Source organism: Acanthisitta chloris, unplaced genomic scaffold, assembly GCF_000695815.1.
Source record: "Acanthisitta chloris isolate BGI_N310 unplaced genomic scaffold, ASM69581v1 scaffold4983, whole genome shotgun sequence".
In the NCBI taxonomy this organism is placed as follows: domain Eukaryota; kingdom Metazoa; phylum Chordata; class Aves; order Passeriformes; family Acanthisittidae; genus Acanthisitta; species Acanthisitta chloris.
The window spans coordinates 22,228-40,818 of NW_008665309.1; the positions used below are offsets into that span (position 1 = coordinate 22,228).

The 18,591-nt window shown below is 39.4% G+C and overlaps 1 protein-coding gene across 1 annotated transcript in view; it reads right to left on the bottom strand.

Annotated features, from left to right (window-relative positions):
• The window catches only part of FAM184B (family with sequence similarity 184, member B), a 30,404-nt gene extending 17,257 nt beyond the window's left edge, over positions 1-13,147 (bottom strand). The window contains 3 exon segments of the mRNA XM_009071678.1: positions 543-663; positions 3,497-4,258; positions 12,947-13,147. Coding sequence (XP_009069926.1) covers positions 543-663; positions 3,497-4,258; positions 12,947-13,081 — 1,018 coding nt within the window. The 5' untranslated portion in view covers positions 13,082-13,147.
• Positions 13,148-18,591: the final 5,444 nt, after the last annotated feature.

Here is an 18,591-nt window from a genome sequence, read left to right on the forward strand (position 1 = left end):
ACACTGCTCTCTTTAAAGTTTTGGTTACAGAAACAGTTGAACAGTTTGCCCAGTTCTATCTCAAGAACATTCCATAGTTTCTTTGCTGTTTTTGCAGCAACTCATATACTTTAGGTTATGAAAACCAGTGAGTGTTCCACTGAAAGAGCTCAGAGACCTGGGAATTATACAGGATTGACTGCTGTACAATAACCCAAAGGCCATGAATCTTAAAAGAAAAATGACACTGATTTCAGTACTTTTGGTATTTGAATATGCCTTTGAATGTTTGAGAGCAAACCACCTGTTAAAGCTCTTGCACATCTTCAGAGTCACCCTTTTCTGACTCTGTTTGGTACGAGTTATTTGCTGCAGCTGCGTTATTTGATGTTTCAGTTCATCTACTTTATTAACAGCTTTGCTTTGGGAATTCAACATAGCTTCCATATCTTCTATGGTACCAAAATTTACATTTCAAATAGCATAAATAACTTGCAGAATTTCCAATATAAGTGACTGCTAACAAGGGAAATACTTCAGAATGACATTAATGAGCATCTTACCTGCTTTATGCAGGATTTCCTTTTCTTGATGTGTATTTCTCTCTTTGACTACACTGAGATCTTCTTCCACTTTTCTCGCTATACCTTTTGATGCCAGAATTTCTTGCTGTGTTCGCTTAAGCTACATTTCCAAATCCTAAAATATGCATGACATTACTTCCACATTTATTACATATGTCCTTTTCTTGTCATAAGAAATAAATGGTCATTTTCTCTCCTGGTGTAGTTCCAAGGATATAAATCTTTCACCTACAGAGCTGATTTAACTGCATTTTTTGCTTTTCCATACCCTTCAACTGTCTCTGCTGCCAGAATATTTGTAATGTGGAGCCATTTGTAATGTAGTAGGTATCATTGTAAAGTGAACATTCATCAAGAGTTACCATCTAAAAGATGTCTGAGATTATCCTAAGCTTGGAACAGGTTATACTTCCTGTTAATTTCATAACAACTTCTGCTAAAAGTTACCGAATATTAGTTTGGGGGTTCTTTTTCAGTTGCTGAAATACAGAAGTTTGTACTATAATCCATAATACAGATGCCCAAACTGAGAAAAAGACAGCTCCTACAGACTTTGCTGGGAATTGCCTGTCCATAACTAAAGGCAAATATTTGAACCATATTTAGTATTCTATTTCTGGAGGTTCTAGTTTCACTTTCCTGATGTCTAGCATAATACTGCAGTATTCACTCAGATAACACTGCCTACATGAATGCTGAGTAAAACCTCATGGGTTAAAAGTAATTTGCATTTAACACTCTGTCATTGCAAGGTTCATGGTAAGCTTCATCCTTTTACCTCTGGCATATGCCAAAATTCTTCCAAAACTAGACAGAACAGATCAGACTTAATGACTTCTCATCCTTTGCATTCTCTCTTCCACAGTAATAACAGTAATAAACGTGTCCTAACATCATACCTTTCATCTAAAGTCTCAAACTTCTTGGCACACACTAGGGAGAAATCAGAAAATTCATCTTGTTTAAACAACAGTCCTTTCACCTTTCAAGCCTTATAATAGCTTTGCTTGCTAGCATTTACTAGTGCTCAGAGGTATTACTGATTAAAGAGATGTTTCTATTTCCCATTCTACTATTGCCCACAGGAGTCTGAAAAAAGAGTAGTACTTAATGTTGATATAAAAAATAGTCAATTTAAAAAGAAGAAACTTTTACTTTTTTACTTAAACTGGAAAGAAACAGAAAATAACATCATGTCTAACTCTTTCTCTTCTTCCAGGTTTATCCTAGTCTGAGGCTATCTCTTCAAAGATTCAAGGCAATATGCTCTGGTGGTATGTAAATCAGCCTCATTCCAGACTTAGAGGATCTGAAATGTACGAGCTGAGCATATGTCCCTCATAAAATATTTCAGTTTCACCCAGATGATACTGAGTTTACAAAATAAATTGCTAATGACACCACCTTCTTATTTCCACTTCCTATCATGTTTTGCATTATTTTTTCCTAAGACTGGATTTCTTATACAATAAATCAGAAGAGTAAACCACGTGCATAAAAGTTCAAGTGCCCATTCTTAATTTTCCCTGAATGTTACTTCAGGTACCCACAAGAAATCAGGATCTTACTTTCCCTCTTGACCTCTACCACTTCTAACTTCTACAGAGCTCAATTTCAAACAATAGCTTATCTGCATCTCTGCCATTCATTACATGCTCTCCACTTTTCTGCTACAGATCTACACACAGAGAATGAAATTTGAATCTTGGGGAAAGTGTATTCAATTCATCCTCTGATCTTGTGAAACAGAAAGGCAGTCAGTGACTGTATTGAAGGCTGAACTCCCTCAAGGAGCATCCTCAAAGAGGCCCAGAACTCTGCACAGCAAAATGATACTGCTGAGGCAGATGTGAGGGCAGATGATGAAAAGAGTTAAAGAGTTGTCTTGGAAGAATACAGCTGACTGGGGTGACCCTGCTCGCTACACAATTCTGGGGCTCTCTTACTCTAAAGAAAATAAATCTTTTTTCCTATTAGGGAACAATTCTTGTTATTGTGTAATACTCCAAGTGCAGACCTTTGAGGTGTTTTCTTATCTAATATGTAAGATTCCTGTCACAGGGCTGGGGTAGGTCTGGTAGGTGAGTTTATGTGATGTGAAGGATTGATAGTATTAGAAAGAAGTGGAACTGTTGAGCACAGAGCATGGCTGGATGCTTCAACTTCAGCGCAGTTCATCAGCGTCTCTCCTGCACTCTGCCCTTATGTACAAAATGCAGCTGGTTGGCAGATTGCCCATGACATGCCAACCTCTGAAACTGCATCTGACACATGATGCAATTAAGCAGAAAGGAGCTGCAGAGCTGTGCTGCAAATGTATGAGATATACAGCCGTGAGGGTAGACAGGCAACGTGTGAGCGGAGAACTAATGGTGAAAGTCTCACAGCTCAGCACATAAAACTCCACAGGTGTAAAGGACACTTCATTCAATGGCACTTGGTACAAGCCACTGCTGCAAGAGTCATATAAGGCTCTTGATTCCTAATCTGCCAGCTCAGGTCTCTTATCTGAGCCCATTCATATCCATGCACTGAGCTACTGGCAATCACAAGGGAAAAGGAGAATGCACTCTGTAAACACTCATTGCTAGTGGCAGTGCCTGCTTGCTGTTCTCCTCACATTTCTGTGCAGAAAAGGTAAAATTCTGTTCAGCCAACAGATAAATTTTACCTCACTCCTCCCTCAGGGAACACAATCTAGTGTTTAAAGTGTTCTCCTAATGACTTACTAACCATCTTAACTCTTTCTTTAAAGCTCTCAGCACTGTGTCCCTATTTCCATTCTAAGCCTCTAAAACTGCTTTACTGGAAAAAAAAAAAAAAAGCATTTGACTCAACATGATATTTAAAAGACAGCTCCTCTCCCAGATTTTTGGGAATTCATAATTTGCACTTTTATAGGCAGAGATCGGGATCACAGTCTCATACTCTACCTGTATTCTTTCCTTCAGCTTCTGGGAATGCTTCTTCCTCTCATTTATCTTCTGGCTTTTCTCCTCCAGGTCTGCCTCCAGTTTCTTTACCTGCTGCAGCAAAAACCCTTCCTCAGTCTCTGAGCTCTGCCTTTGCTCTATTTCTCTTTGCTGACAATTCATCTTTGTTTCTATCATAGATTGCTGCATGGCCTTTTTCAAAGTCTCCTTTTCCCTCTCATAGGAGGTTTGCAGCTTGCTTGTTTTCTGAGTATATTCTTCTGTTGCTCTCTGTTTCTCGCTCTTCAGGTTTTCCACCTCATTTATTAGAGCTTGTCCTTCCATATTGCATTTTTCATCTACATTCACTTTTTTATGTAGATATTCTCTTCCAGATGCTTTGCATTCATTTATCAGTCCAACAAACTCCTGATTTAAATGTAGAAGCTTGTTTTCAAAGCCTGCATTGGTATCTGCCATGTCTGTAGAAAGGAACACATGTGCTTGTTTCACTTCTGTTCTCTCCTTCTCTTCTACCTGCTTTTTGCACAATGTTAACTCTGCCAAGGCTTCTTCCTTCAACCTCTTGTGTTGTTCTACCGCAATTTCAAGGGCCTGAATGTGTTTTCTCAGCAATTGTTCTTCCTCAACTTTGCTTTTACACTGGAGAATAGTTTCCCTCGTCTCAGCAAGAATGCGCTGAATTTCTTCTTCATGAGCCTCTCTCAGGGCCTGTATACTGGCCTCATGCTCATCATTCTTAGTGTTCAGAGCATATATCACCTATCAAACAAGAAGAACAAAAAATTAAAGTATCTAGGTGAACGACAGCCAAGAATCCAATTACTATTATAGTTATTACTATGTTTATCAAGGTGTTAAATGCTAAAAGAGAATTACTGCTATATATTAGTATTTGTAGTGGTGGTTCTTTGTGTTGTTTTGGGGTTTTTTTCCACTAGGAACAGAAGGGACGATTATAAACTGCAAAACCTTATAGGAAAGGAAGACAATATTGTGATAATATTTTTCACTTTTTGTCAAAAATTTCCTTTTTGTTCTTGGCAAGTTGTCACTTCAGGCCTGTAGCTTGATCTCTAATACAAGGAAGGAAATAGGGTCCCTTCCCTAGCTAACTGACTCCTTACTTGTAGTCCAGGTCACCTGGTCTTCAGTGCAGGAGGAGTATCTGCCACATTGCCTTTGGCACTATGAAGTGCTGGGGACTAGTAGTGGCAGATCTGTTCTGCTCTGTTATTCCTGCACTTCTGTTCAATAGTGGCTAGAACCACAGTGAAGAATATTGACTTGAAAATGCATGCCCTTAAATTTAATCTTCAAGCTTGAGTGCTGAAACTGATTCCTCAGTACCTTAACCTTCTTAAGAGATTTACTTTTTAGAAGGTTGCTGCTCTGTACTTTATCAAACTTAAGCCCCCTACACATGCCTTTCACCCCACACTGAATAAAGCTACCTATATTTCCATTCCAGATTCCTCATTTTAGAGACTGGAGTTATAAGAGTTCAGTTCAGATGCTGAAACAGCTTAATTTTCCTCTGTTTCTCTGTTCTTTGGGGTTTGCCTCTATCCTACAGTAAGTCCCACTTCATATTGGCTTCATTTCTGTATACCCACTTCATGCTGTCTTACTAACACTTTACAAACCAGAACAGATATTGGCCATTTATTAGCTGAATTAACTGAATGCAGTTTATGTTGTCTCCCACCTATATGCCTTATTTCTTTCCATTTTTTATAGATGTTTATTACTCCCTTTGAGCTAGTATAACTCATTAATTTCAATATGTCATTTACTTCCAGGTCATTACTTAATATTTGAAATAATGCAAGATCTTTGCAGCATCTGCCTCCCTACAATAGGCTGTTATGATTTTTTTACAGCTCCTGACTCCTGTTGTATCTCACCTGTCAAACTCCTTTTCTACATAACTTTTAAATAATACTGCAACACTTAAATAGCAAAAGCACTATTATTTCTTGTGGATTTTGTGTGCAATTAAGAATTAGAATAAACAGAATCAGTCAGCATGACATTTACACGAAATGCATTTCTATTTCTTTGTTCTCCCTGAGGTGATCCAAGTTCATCTCGAGCGTATTTATCAGGTTAAGCTGTATTCAAATACTGTCAGAGGATCACATTATTTTTTCAGTAAAAGTTAAATTAGGTCAAATTTCTGTCTATTAAGAACCACAGAACTAGATGAAAACGCTTTAAAAGATTATGCTTAGACACTGACAAATCAATGTAAATTAACACACACGTATGTAGGCAAGCAGAAAGGTCAAATTGATTTCAGAGTCATAGAATCACAGAATCATAGAATCAACCAGGTTGGAAAAGACCTCAAAGATCATCAGATGCAACCCTACGTCCTTTCTCTTCACACTTCACCATCTCTGTCTTGGTGAAATTCTTGCATAACTCCATAGGATCTCAAATATCCCCATAAATCTTAGGCTACTACAGTCTTGAATGAGTTAACTCTATCTTATGAAGCTCTTTCAGATGGATAACCTGCAAGAAATAGAGGATCTGTTTGACACAAGCCATATTTATACCTATGTCCTCTGTCCATTGTTGTCACTGTAGATCAAGTGAATTTTTAGTACAGAATTGAAGTCTACAATTCTGTGTCATTTAAGAAAAACAAAGGCCTTATTTACATGTAATTCACTGATAATTTAGCTGTCTGGCTTTTGCTACATACTAAGCTTTTCTATGAGTTTTAGGTTTATATCCTAGAACTTTGATCTCTTATGCTTCAAAAATATGAACTGATGCATCATCACCCAGACCTAAATACGGTGATGATAGAATTAATTTGCCAAAATAATACTCTCTTTTGTGAAAATGTTTCATTACATCCCAGAGTTTCAAAGATTTTTAAGGAATCTAAAATTGCAGACATATGTTCAGTGCTTTCAAAGGTTTTGTTTAGTTGGGTTTCTTTATATTAGTCTAGATATTTACCTGAAACCTTATCCTTCCAAAATACCTTTTAAAATCTTGTTACAGATGATGATAAAGCAACATTGCCCAGTTTTACAATAAATACAGAAACCAAACAAATTCATTGAGTAAGATCTCACTTAATTCCTGTCTCTCAAACTATTTACTTTTAATATAGTAGAATTTGGAAATCTTGCAAATATAAACTGTGGAACTGTTGATTTAATTACAGCCCAGGGTGAAATAGATTTTCCCAACCAAATACATATTTTTGTGGAGACAAATATTAGAATATATTTAAAACACAATATTTATTGCAGGTTTTGTCTTCGATGTAAATCTGTGATAAGCATAGATAAAATGAGTTTTGTTTCTTCCTAAAGCATTATACAGACTAGACAAAATTATTACTCTCCCCTAGTTTGCAGGTCAAATTCTCATAGAGGATTTTTTAAAATTTAAAAAGATTTCTTTATATAGTCTAGATAGTTTGCTAATTAAGAAAAGAAACCATCAGAACCCTCAGGTATCCATGAATTAATAATGCCAGTTTCTACTACTGCAGGCACCAAAATTCAAGCTGTTGCTGCTGTAAGCAAATTCAACTAAAAGGTCACATGGATTCAAGAAGTGACTGGAAAAATGTTCTGAATAAAAATCCAGTCAGGGCTATTAAGTACTAAGATACTTTGCCAGTCTCTGGGAAATCTCACACATCACTGGAGGCACTGAGAATACTTAACACAAGTGCATTATAGGCATGTCATATTCCTGTAACTCCTGGGCACCAGCAGAATCAAGGTACTGGCCCACATGGACCTCAGCATACAGTGTATTTGAGAGATGGTTTTCTTTCACTTTCTCTCCTCACTTTTAAGGCAGCATTGTAGCAAACAGAGTCAACACATGGTTATGCAGTTAAAGGCTACATACTAATACACATCATAATACGACACTATTACTCATGTACCCATGAAATTTTTACCCAAACACTCCTAACAGTAAACCAGCTAACCTGAATACAGCTACTACTCTCATTCCCATTTCAGGAAGACAAACTTATTAAGCATATAGAACATAGATTAGGCTGCACACCTCCTGAGATTGCATCAATGGTCACAAAACAAAAAAAATTTAACACCATCTATCAAGGGAAAAAGTGGAAACTGTCTGCAAAGAGTGTAGAGAGTGTAGTGGCCATGCACTGTAGTTTCATTAGAAACTACTTCATTGTAGAAGGCCAATGGAGACCTTATCACTCTATACAACTTCCTGACAGGAGGTTGGAGTCAGGTGGGGGTTGGTCTCTTCTCCCAGGCAACCAGCAGTAGGACAAGAGGGCACAGACTCAAGCTCTGCCAGGGAAGGGTTAGGTTAGATATTAGAAAGAATTTTTTTTATGGAGAGAGTGCTCAGGCATTGGAATGTGCTGCCCAGGGAGGTGGTGGATTCACCATCCCTGGAGGTTTTCAAGCTGAGACTGGATGTGGCACTTAGTGCCATGGTCTAGTAACCACAGTAGGGTTGGACTCTATGATTCATTGCAATGTCCTGTAGTCCAGAGACAATTCATTATTTTATGAAATACTAAAGTACATCAGCATCTTAGTAAAAACATTTCAACATTGTAAAAACATTTAGAAGTACCAGCTATAGTTCTTGGCAGTCCTGTTATCAAACTCTAGTAGTTCCCTCTTCCTGAATGAAAAAAGCAAAATATCCAACTGTAATCTCATTTACATCTAAAGGTAGTTTTCATAACCCTCTGTGAGGGAGAAGCTTAAGCTACTGTGCCCCACTGGGAGGCAGGATAAATTAATTTAGCCTTGGTGCTGCACTGACTACATTCACACACTTCCTGCTGGCTTTAAGCATAAGCAAAAATATCTCATGTGCCTATCTGTTCCTACTTAAAAGCATAGGTTAAGTGGTCATTGGCACCACAAAGACAGTCTGGCTGTGTACAGGCAAGAAAACAAGTGAATTTTTACCATGAGCCAGCTAATGTGTTTAAGATCTGACTGTACAGGTGGGAACAGAGGTAGTTCTACCTTAGTGTTACAGCTGTTTTAATAAAACAAACACTCCCGTTTTCCCACAGTCAATTAGGTGAAAGAACAGGACATGGGGAAAAAAGGTATTTTACATACAACACACAATGCTGAAGAGTTCAAAGCCTAAAATACACAGCTTTAGAATATTTACGTAAGAATGTCTTCAGCTGAGTTGGCACTGACTTTTAATTTGGGTATAATGCTCACAGTTGTGAAATACTGGCACCTGCATACTGGTAAAAGAAAATGTCAGGAGAGAGGTACAGTTATAGTGTCACTGAAAATGGTATTTTTAAATATTACCCATGAAAGAACATAAAAACTATAACCTTGCAATTTTCTTTAGCGTAGTTAATGGATCATTAAACATTTTATTATCTATTGCCTGTAATTCACATATTAATAACATGCATAACATTTTATATATAAACATTCACTAGGGTGCCTTGACAAATAGACTTGAATTTATTATGTACTCTCTATTCTAAAGCAGCTTTGAGTTGTCAGTTACTAATGCCGTCAGATTTTCTGCAAACTTGGTATAATTGGTGACAAATGTGCATGGTAAGGAGATAATTCCAATACACAGATGTCATTCTTACACCTTGAATTAAATTAAAGCATAATTTCTATCTCCAAATAATAAGATTCTAGCCTCCTTCCCAACAGAAGCAGTGGTTTTAATAGTGCCCTTAACTAGTTGAACAATACAATTACATGACATTGCACATGCGTTTAATGATCCAGGAGTTTCCTTTTAGTTCTGTAAGGAAAAAGTAGTGATGACAAGTTAAGAAATCTTAGTCTGCACATTCTTGTCAGCTGGTAGGCAGAGATAATGCTAGCTTTGAAATCCTGATAGAAAGCTGTACACAAGAACCATGAAAACAAATACATTATAAAATACATGGAGATATTGATAGCTGAGTTTGTTAGTCTTGTTAGCACATAATTCAAGCAGTTTTAAAAAAAAAAGATTCTTTTTGCCTACATGGGAATAATTTTGATATTCTTTGCCCTAGGGGAAAATACTGTTGTGCCAAAAGCATGATCCTCGGTTTTAGGCTATTCTGTTTTGCTTCATTTCTGTAGAATACTGAATACCTCTCTAGAGAACTGAGATCAAAAAGCCTCGAGCACACAGGAGAGCTCTGGCAGCATAACAACTAACTGCCTATCAGCTGAACACCACTGTAAGCATTGGTTACTGAATACTGTTAACACCACAGTAAATAAGGTCAATAAACTTAGCTTAAACTATGTGAAAAAGGCCACATATTTCAAGAGGAACACGAGCAGCCCACAGAAGTGCTCTGTTACATTTGTTCAGCTATTACATGCTTCCAGAATAAGCCATTAGAATTTGATCATATTTCATTCCTAAAGCCAAAAAATGGCTGATAGGTTAATGGCAAATAAAACAGGAAAGGTTAAAAGACTGAATATACAGCCATGCTACAAGAAACAGGAGTGGTGTAAGGTCTGTGCCCTCACGCACATGCCAGGCCACTTGCTAATTCTTTGTTAAATTTCCACCCACAGGGCAAAGCTAATAGAACTAAACATGAGCATACATTCTTGTGCAAGTCAGCCATCCATCCCTCCTTAAATAACTAAGGGAAGTGGGTTTTGCTTATCTGGCTGATTTTCCACTGAAGCTTATTAAATAATGTTCATATTTTCTACCTTGCTGACTGAGCTGAGGGGCTCAGCCTCCTAGTGACTGGTGGTGACAAGCAGTGAGAGTGTGTAACATTTTTAACGGCTCTACATAGAGTCATTATGGAACATCTGTCTATGCTGCTGCTTCTAGAAGAGGAACACACTTGCTTCCCTTTGACATTTCTTTCCCCTGAAGGAAGAAAAGGATTCAGAAGTGCGTTTTACCAGCAATTAACTTCTCCGTGCATCAGCACTCCCTTCCTCAGTTAAGACTCATAGTATCCAACATATATACACAAAATTCTTGCCAGCCTGATTTTTCTTTTTACTAACAATGTTCTTGACCAATAATACTACATTTTAAAATGTGCTTCTTACAACAAGGCTCCTAAATTCACAATATAGAGTCAAATGAAGTCCCAGGGGGGAAAAGTGTTTGAAGGTAACTATCTATCTACTCTCATTAAAAAGATATTGTTCCATTGGTATCCATGAATTTGTCTCTAAGAAGAAAACAGAATTGCTTTGTGGCTTAGGTAGCTTTCTGTTCACCAGGTACTGCCACCTTCCTAGTTATTCATATTAGGCTTGGTTGCAGAACTGCAGACCAGAACAGCAGGTTTGGTTTGAGCCCCACTGGCAGAGGTTTGAAAAGAAGCCTGAGTAACATGGATACCTGCAGTGTATCTAATTCTTGATGGCCCTGCCTGAACCACCTTTCCAATGAAAGCTGACCCACTTCCCTCAATACTTCTCTTCAAGTTCATTTGCATTTCTCATCCTATTTCAACGACTGTCCTAAGAATACATAAGCACATGAAAATCCTATAATAGCCAATGGATGTTAGAAATGCATAGCTTAAGGCAGCAGGGAGTGACACCCAAAGCATCATATAAAAGTCACCACAGGCGTTTTAAACTCCACATTATGACTAAACAGATCAGAAACATAAAGATCCAACAAGCATGAAACAGCGTGCCAAGGGTCCAGTGTCTGATGGAGGAGTTTAAACTAGTACCAAGTCACGAATTCTGCTACAAACACATACACTAACTTCAAGATAAATGGGCTGCAAAAAAAAATCCCAGTAGTTTACTGCCCAAAGCAAACAAAACATTTCTAAAGGTTTGCATTTTTGCTGCCACAGCCAAAAATATGCATAACAGAAAAATGCATGACTGAAAAGATAAAAACCTCCTATATTCTACCTCTCCAAAAGCAGAAATAGCACGGCAGTAGAATGGGAGCAGTTCCCAAGATCTCTGTACCCAGATTACCTGTGGGGATTCCCTGTACCAACCAATGCCTTATGATGTAATCGGCACTACAAGGATGGAAACTCAACCACCTCACCCAGTTTGGCTCCTTTGCAACCCCCTCCCTTGTCTTCATAGGGAAGATGCTCTAGTCCTCTTACTAACTTGGTGGCCTCCTCTGGACTTGCTCCAACAGTTCTATGTCCTTCTTATGTTGAGGGCATCAGAACTGCACACTATTCCAGGTAGGGTCTCACAAGAGCAGAGTAGAGGGGCAGAATCACCTCTTTCGAGCTGCTGGCCACACTCCTTTTGATGCAGCCCAGAATTCGATTGGCTTTCTGGGCTGAGCACACACTGCAGCTCATCGTGAGTTTCTCCTCCACTGTCACTCCCAAGTCTTTCTCCTCGCAGCTGGTCTCAGTTACTTCCCCATCCAACCTGTAGGTGTGCCTGGGTATTTAGTATTCATCTCACCTGGCACGACGCTGGATGGATGAGCAATGAGATCATTATCACCCCAAAGAAAATCTAAAGTAACTGAGACGGGAAGCTGCAGCTGTGTAACAACAAGCAGCAGGACTGCATACCAGGTTAGGAACAAGAAAGAAAAGCACCATGGGCCACTTAAACTTGAGAGGGATTTTATTATAATTATCCTGACTGTAATATAACCAAGAAAACAGTGATTTGAAAGGGAGCTCTCAAAGTTCCTAGGCCAAAAGTGATTATAACACGTTTTCCTATTGTTTGACCCGTATTTTAGTCAGTGTTTTTTCGTTGCTAAAACGTCTGTCAATTGCTGTCACGTTAACAGAAGATGTTAATCTGTATTAGTAAACAAGGGTAGTAAACAGGTTTTTTTTCTCACTGGCAAAGATACAGTGTAAGAATAGATGAAAAGATAACTGCCATCTCCTACATATTTTCCCTTATTTCTCAACATTGTGTGGAAAATGTAGCTCAGTATTGACTAAAAGTTTAAGTGGAATATACTACATAATTTAGTCCTGCCTCTTCTCCAACTCCTGCCTTGTACAAACGTCATTTAAAGTATCTCTACTCATGCACATCGGGAACAATTACCAACGAGTAATACTGTACTGTAGTACCACGGTTCGGCTACAGCTTTGCAACAATATTACCCGAGAACCTATGAAACGTAAATTCCTCGCCAGCCTAGTAATTCTAGAGGGAAGAAAAAAAAAAAAAGCGGATACCGTCAATCCCCGCGAACAGCTCACAGCCAAACCTTGTGTCTCCGCAGAGCTGGAGCTGTCCTCGTGATGGTCGCACGGTAATTAGAGCAATTAACTGCAAGACATCCATCTCCAGCTACAAAGGCAGCCCCAGTGCGGGTCTGCAGCCCCCGCGGGGGAACTGCTCAGATGGAAGTTTGTGCACACCGAGGTTTTCAGGACCCTTTTCCCTCCCCTCTCTGAGCCAGGGGCTATCAGAGGGGACAGGTCCGAGCCACCCCCGGCCAGGGCAGCATCACCTCCCCGGGAACAGCGAGACTTACCTTAGTGAGCTGAGCAATCTTCTTGCACATCTTCATGTGCATTTCCCGACCGCATTCCTCTGCCGAGCTGCTGCGAGCGGCTTTAGATCCATTGCAAGTCCCGGGCTGAGGAATGTTGTTGATGCCAGAGGCCATTAGGCTGGAATTTGAATCCCTCCCGTCGGTGCGGGCTGGGGGAGCGCGATCCGGCCCCGCTGCTGGTCCCCGCGGCGCTGGGCAACTTCAGCTCGCCCTGCTCTGCAGATGTCCCAGTCCTTCAGCACAACACCGAGGCGGTCAGGCACAGAACAGCATGTGCAAACATCCTGATTGCGATTTTTTTTCCCTCCCCTTCTCTTCAAATGGTTGAGCTTCCGCCAGGAGAAGATGCCAGCGGCTGGGTGCTACGAATTCCCCAGCGGAGAGGCTGAGCCAGGCAGCGGCACAGACATCGCCGGGGATCTGCTGGAGCAGAGATTGCCTGAAGATTAAATCATGCTGCCTTCTTGGGCTGCCAGAGCCTTACAGAGGTCATCAGAGAAGGCTGTTGGCACCTTTCATAAGCTCTGTTATTTTGGCAATCCTCTCTTAAGTCCGGATGGACCAATAAGTGATGCAAAATAATACCCCCTTTGCTCAGTTTTTTGCTGCTGTGCTGAGCCAAGAGGCACATGAGTACAGCTGAGCCCAGGAGCTGTGTCCCCAGTCCTCCTGCCTTATCCAAAGAGACTGGTCAGTTCCCCTCAGTTACACTAAATGCACTGGAAAGGTGCCTAGAGAAAACTGACAATACTATAGCTATTCTATATTTTTATAATGTACCCAGTTTCAAAGAGACCAGGCTTGTACATGTGGAAAAAAAAAGGAAAGATAGAAAAGGCAGAAAAAAGGGCACAAAAAAAAGGCAAGCTATTAAGATAATAGGACTTTTAAAGAAGAATGCTTCAGTGAAGTGTTATTTGAGAAGAAAATGGTTAGTGGACACGTTTAAACAAGTCTAGAAGAGAAAGGGGAAGGAGGAGAACGCCAAGTAGGGTGAAGTCAGAGAAGTGGAGAAGAGGAAAAGGGAGAAAGCACACGTGAAAGAAGCCAAGACCAGCTCAACACCCCTTTGATGTGTCCCTGCCAACAGCACAAGAGACCCCATGGGGCAGGCCAAGGGCTCCACTTCAGCTCATACTGGTTTACAGCCAGAGGGACCATGGAGCTGCTTCTTCCCCCCTGCCCCACGCAGGCAAGGCAGCCTTCTAGTCTTACCTCCTGGCAGCACTTGCCATCCTGGGGCAAGAAGCTTTCCCTTTAGTACTGGTGGATTTGAAAAAGAGCTTCCTCAGGACTGTCAGAACTGAAAGGAGGATTATCTGGTGTCAGCTAAGGGCAGGGCAAAAGGAAAAAGGGAAAGCCTTGGTGATGGCAAAGAGAAACACTCTGAGAGGATAAAGATCAGGGCAGGAGAAAAATGTGGGGAGAAGGAGCAGTGAAAAGATGTGAGAAGACCTTGGGACAGGGAAACCAAGCCCCTGAATTGCTGAGAGAAAAGGAGAGACTGTAAATCCCCAAAGGCAGAAAAAAATCTTCACTCCAGGAGTGAGAGGAAATGAAGACCAAGAAATGCAGGGTAGAAGGGAAAATGAAGATGATCACAATTGCTCAGAGATGCTAAGGAGGGAAAATAAGTTTAGCCCAGAAAGAACATTAATCAGAAAAGGTAAGAAACAGATCCTTAATCCTTGCACAAAGTAATGACAAAGTTTCGTTACTCACTGATATTAGCATCCAAGATGCTGCTGGAACTTTTTCTGTGCCTATGGCACAGGGACATGCCATTGTCAATTCATGGAACTATCAAGGTTGGAAGAAACCTTTAAAACCATCATCAAGTCCAACAAATTATCTGACATCTGATGAGACATGTACTCACACTTAAGTTTAACTCAGTTAATATGGTTAGTGTCATCTTTACGAGGTAATCAATTGGAGAAAAAGTGTAGAAATTTAATTATATGTAAAATTTTGATTTAATTGACAAAGTTTTTAAGACAATCAGAAGAACAGCAATGGCTGGAGCAATGTCCTAGCATATTGTTTCCTCAGGAAAAAACCAAGCAACTAAGTGAACATAGAAAGAAAATTAAGAAAAATACAAAAGGTTCAAAAAATACTTGCAATAAGTTACTTGTGTTATTGCTCTACTAAGTGGACAGTAGAATTCATGGTTGTTCTACTGAACAGCAGAGGACACACTGGACCTGGATGCATGGCTGGACAGAGACTAGAGACACATGGGCACAGGGCAGAGGAGCACAGATCTTTAGGTACACTAGAAATGGAATAAACCACTGGGATCTTTTCAGGCTTTCAGTATTGGGGGGGCAGGGGCAGAGGAGAAAACTTGAGGCTTCCATACAGTGTGAAGTTTTAACAGAACATAATTGGTCCCTGGTAAAGATTTCTGAGTCCAGACAAGACTTTTCAGACAAGACTTCAAATACTGGAAAAGTTTCAGTCAGATCTCATGCACCAGAAAATGCAACCACAGAACATAAATTCACAGGTGACTCAAGTTGATTAGTTCCATTACTCAAGAAACCCCACCTGGTTTCAATAGCAGAATTTCAGCAGATAATGCCAAAGCATTTCAATGAGCAATTTTTTTCCCCTTCTAATTGATCAAGTGATCACTTACAATTAAGTTGCCAAAGCAAGGATGTCACAAAGTATAATCTGAGTGTGTACTATACAAATATGGGTTTCATGAGGATCCCATGGAACACATAAGTGGATTACAGAATCTTTGTGAACTTGGGCCAGTATATGGCAAGGACAGTTTAAAATAAAAATTAAAAATCTAAACAGAAAACATACACTTCTGCTATTGTTGCTGCATTCATTTATAGTAAATTACGAGGAAAGGTGGTCATGTCACTATAGTCTCTATAAGTGAGTCACTGTACACAGGTTTGTAGCTTTGCTGTGCTGATGTATTAACTATTTTCCTTTTTAGCACAAAAAAAGTAATAAATGAATAAAATACTTCCATTTTGTGCCTCCTGCTTGTTGAATACACAGACCAACTTCTGAAATCTTCAGACTAGCTAGTATTAAAAGAGCCACACCCCCAAATTCTAAGACATAAAGCTATTTTTGTTGCAAATACTTAATACATACATTAGTGCCTGTTTAACATATTACAAACAACTCTCCCAAACAAACAGCTCTCCAAACCACAATTAACATGGCCCAATTCTCTCACTCATTGTCTGAATACTGAGGTTAGTAGGATTTTTTCTTTTAGAATAAATGAGGGCAAAGTTAAACTGAACCCCCAGATTACACTCTACTGCTGTTTTGCAGGCCAATAAAATTTGCATTTGAAAATGGTAGGACAATACAGTTAGTAATTAACTCTCATGTTATGTCAGAACTGGTTAGATTGGGGCCCTGGCCAACCTGATCTAGTGGGTGGCATCCCTGCCCATGGTGGCACTGGGGTAGGGCTTGGAACTAGATGATTTTCAAGGTCCTTTCAAGCCCAAACCTTCCTACGATTTTATGTTTCAAATAACAAAGCTGCATGACTAAAACTGATTTAAAACCTCTCAAGTCAGCGTGTCAACAAAGGAAGATGCAGCCCTAAGCAAGATTCTAATTTAATTCATAAATCACTACCTTCGTTATTGACCTCCACTTATATTCAATTTGGTCCCAGAGTAGCTTTTTGACCCCAGAATAGATAATTCAGGAACTAATTTTCCTTCTTACATGGGGAAAAAAAAAGGAAATAAGGATAAAAAAAGTAGTCAGAAGAGTCATATAAGTTATCCTGCTCACCTAATTCACTATCCTCCTTCCAATGAAACTTGTTTTGGGATTGAATGCAAGAAAAATGACAAGTATAAAGTGCTGCCATTGATACATCTCAAGTAATTACCTATGTTACATATAACATTTTTATATATACTTATATATATCTACTTTATAATTTTAACTTCTTCCCACCTCATAAAGCAAATAGTATTCCAAAACCACCACAAGTGCTTCCCATTACCCCATTGACTGAAAACAGTAACTAATCAAAAATGCATATACAATTTTATAGCTGACTTACATGTACACAAGTTGTGGAGGAATGTAGTGAACAGAACCTCTGATTACTACTACACAATGACAGCCCAATTATGGATGAAACATTACTATGCTTATGTCTTAAATTTGGAAACAAACCAAACAGGTGCAGCAGTTGCCCTTGAACACCCAATAAACATAATAGCAACAACTTCCATTTTTTGTAACCTGCTTTTTACCCACTGACCTACATCTAATATTACCACAAAGTTAGTGCATGCATCAAGTTTGGCTTACCCAGTGGTACAGTATTTGCTCATGTAACAGGACTGACAAAGGAAAGAGAAAGGATCTAGAACAGAAGTAGACCATAGCAGATAAGGTCACTACTTCAAAGGACAAGGAAAAAAAGCTGGAATTAGTAGAATGCACCTCCCTCCAGAGCCTGGAGCACCATCCAAGGTTCTGAACTTCATGATTCCTTTCCTTTTTTGGATAGAACCCACTGGTCATACCTTGCTAGAGAGGTCCTTGCCCTCCTAATCAGTCCTTATATGCATCCCTCAGGAACTAACTGACCCTTATTGAGCCCTGAGACTTAGCTCAGCAGGACTGAAGCCTAGGGCTGAGCTGGAATGGGGTTCTTGTGTCCACGGGCAGGAGTTGTGGCTGGAGGCTCCAGCTGAGGTTGGTCAGGGGTCATTAAGGCTGATCAGTGCAGTCAAGGCACTGAAGCATAAGCTGTGAAAACTATGACATCAACATTTCTATCAGTTGAATAAAATGGCACTTGTGATCCTACTTCAGCATACTATTTACCTACGCATGAAATTTCAATTGTGATACTGGGAATCTTCTATTTCTACCTATAAATACAAAACACAGCAGAAATATTTAAAGTAGACTGGAAGAAATCAATCTTGCATCCCAGGTGGAATCCATCATAAGGTATTCCCCAGGGAAGATCCTCATCTGTATACCTGTGATGCAGGGGGGCATAAATGGGCTGAGAAACATATGTAAATCAAAAATAATTCAGTTTGCATCATTAGCTTCACTTAAAATAAAAGCCCTGGGTTTCAATGCCATGAGAATCACAAAGTTTTATCTGCTCATCTCTTCCTGCTTCCATCCTTTTCTCCACAAACAGGGTCCTATCACAGAAAATACCTGGATGAAGTTAATTGTCCAGTAAAATGGTTTAAATAGAAATATGGCCACATGTTGTATTTCCCTAGAAAATATAACCTTAAACAAACCTCAGGTCACTGAGGATTTTCTGTCTAATATAATGGTTTTGTAGAGTGACTATTTCTTCACCATAAAATAAAAAATTTTTAGAAAGGAGTTAACATGTAAGATTCTATGTTACCATTTTACTTGTGCATATAGAATCCATTTCCTGCTCTCTGGAGCAGAAGGCAATTAGGTGATTAGGCCAGATCCATACACGTTAAGAGTTAATACAAAATACAAACAACTCACCTTTAAAAAGCAGGTTTTAAACATACACAAATGTGTAGTAGTATAATATGTCAGGGAAAAAACCAACCTGCCACATGTTTAAATTATTTTAAAATTTATTTTTATCTATGAAATAG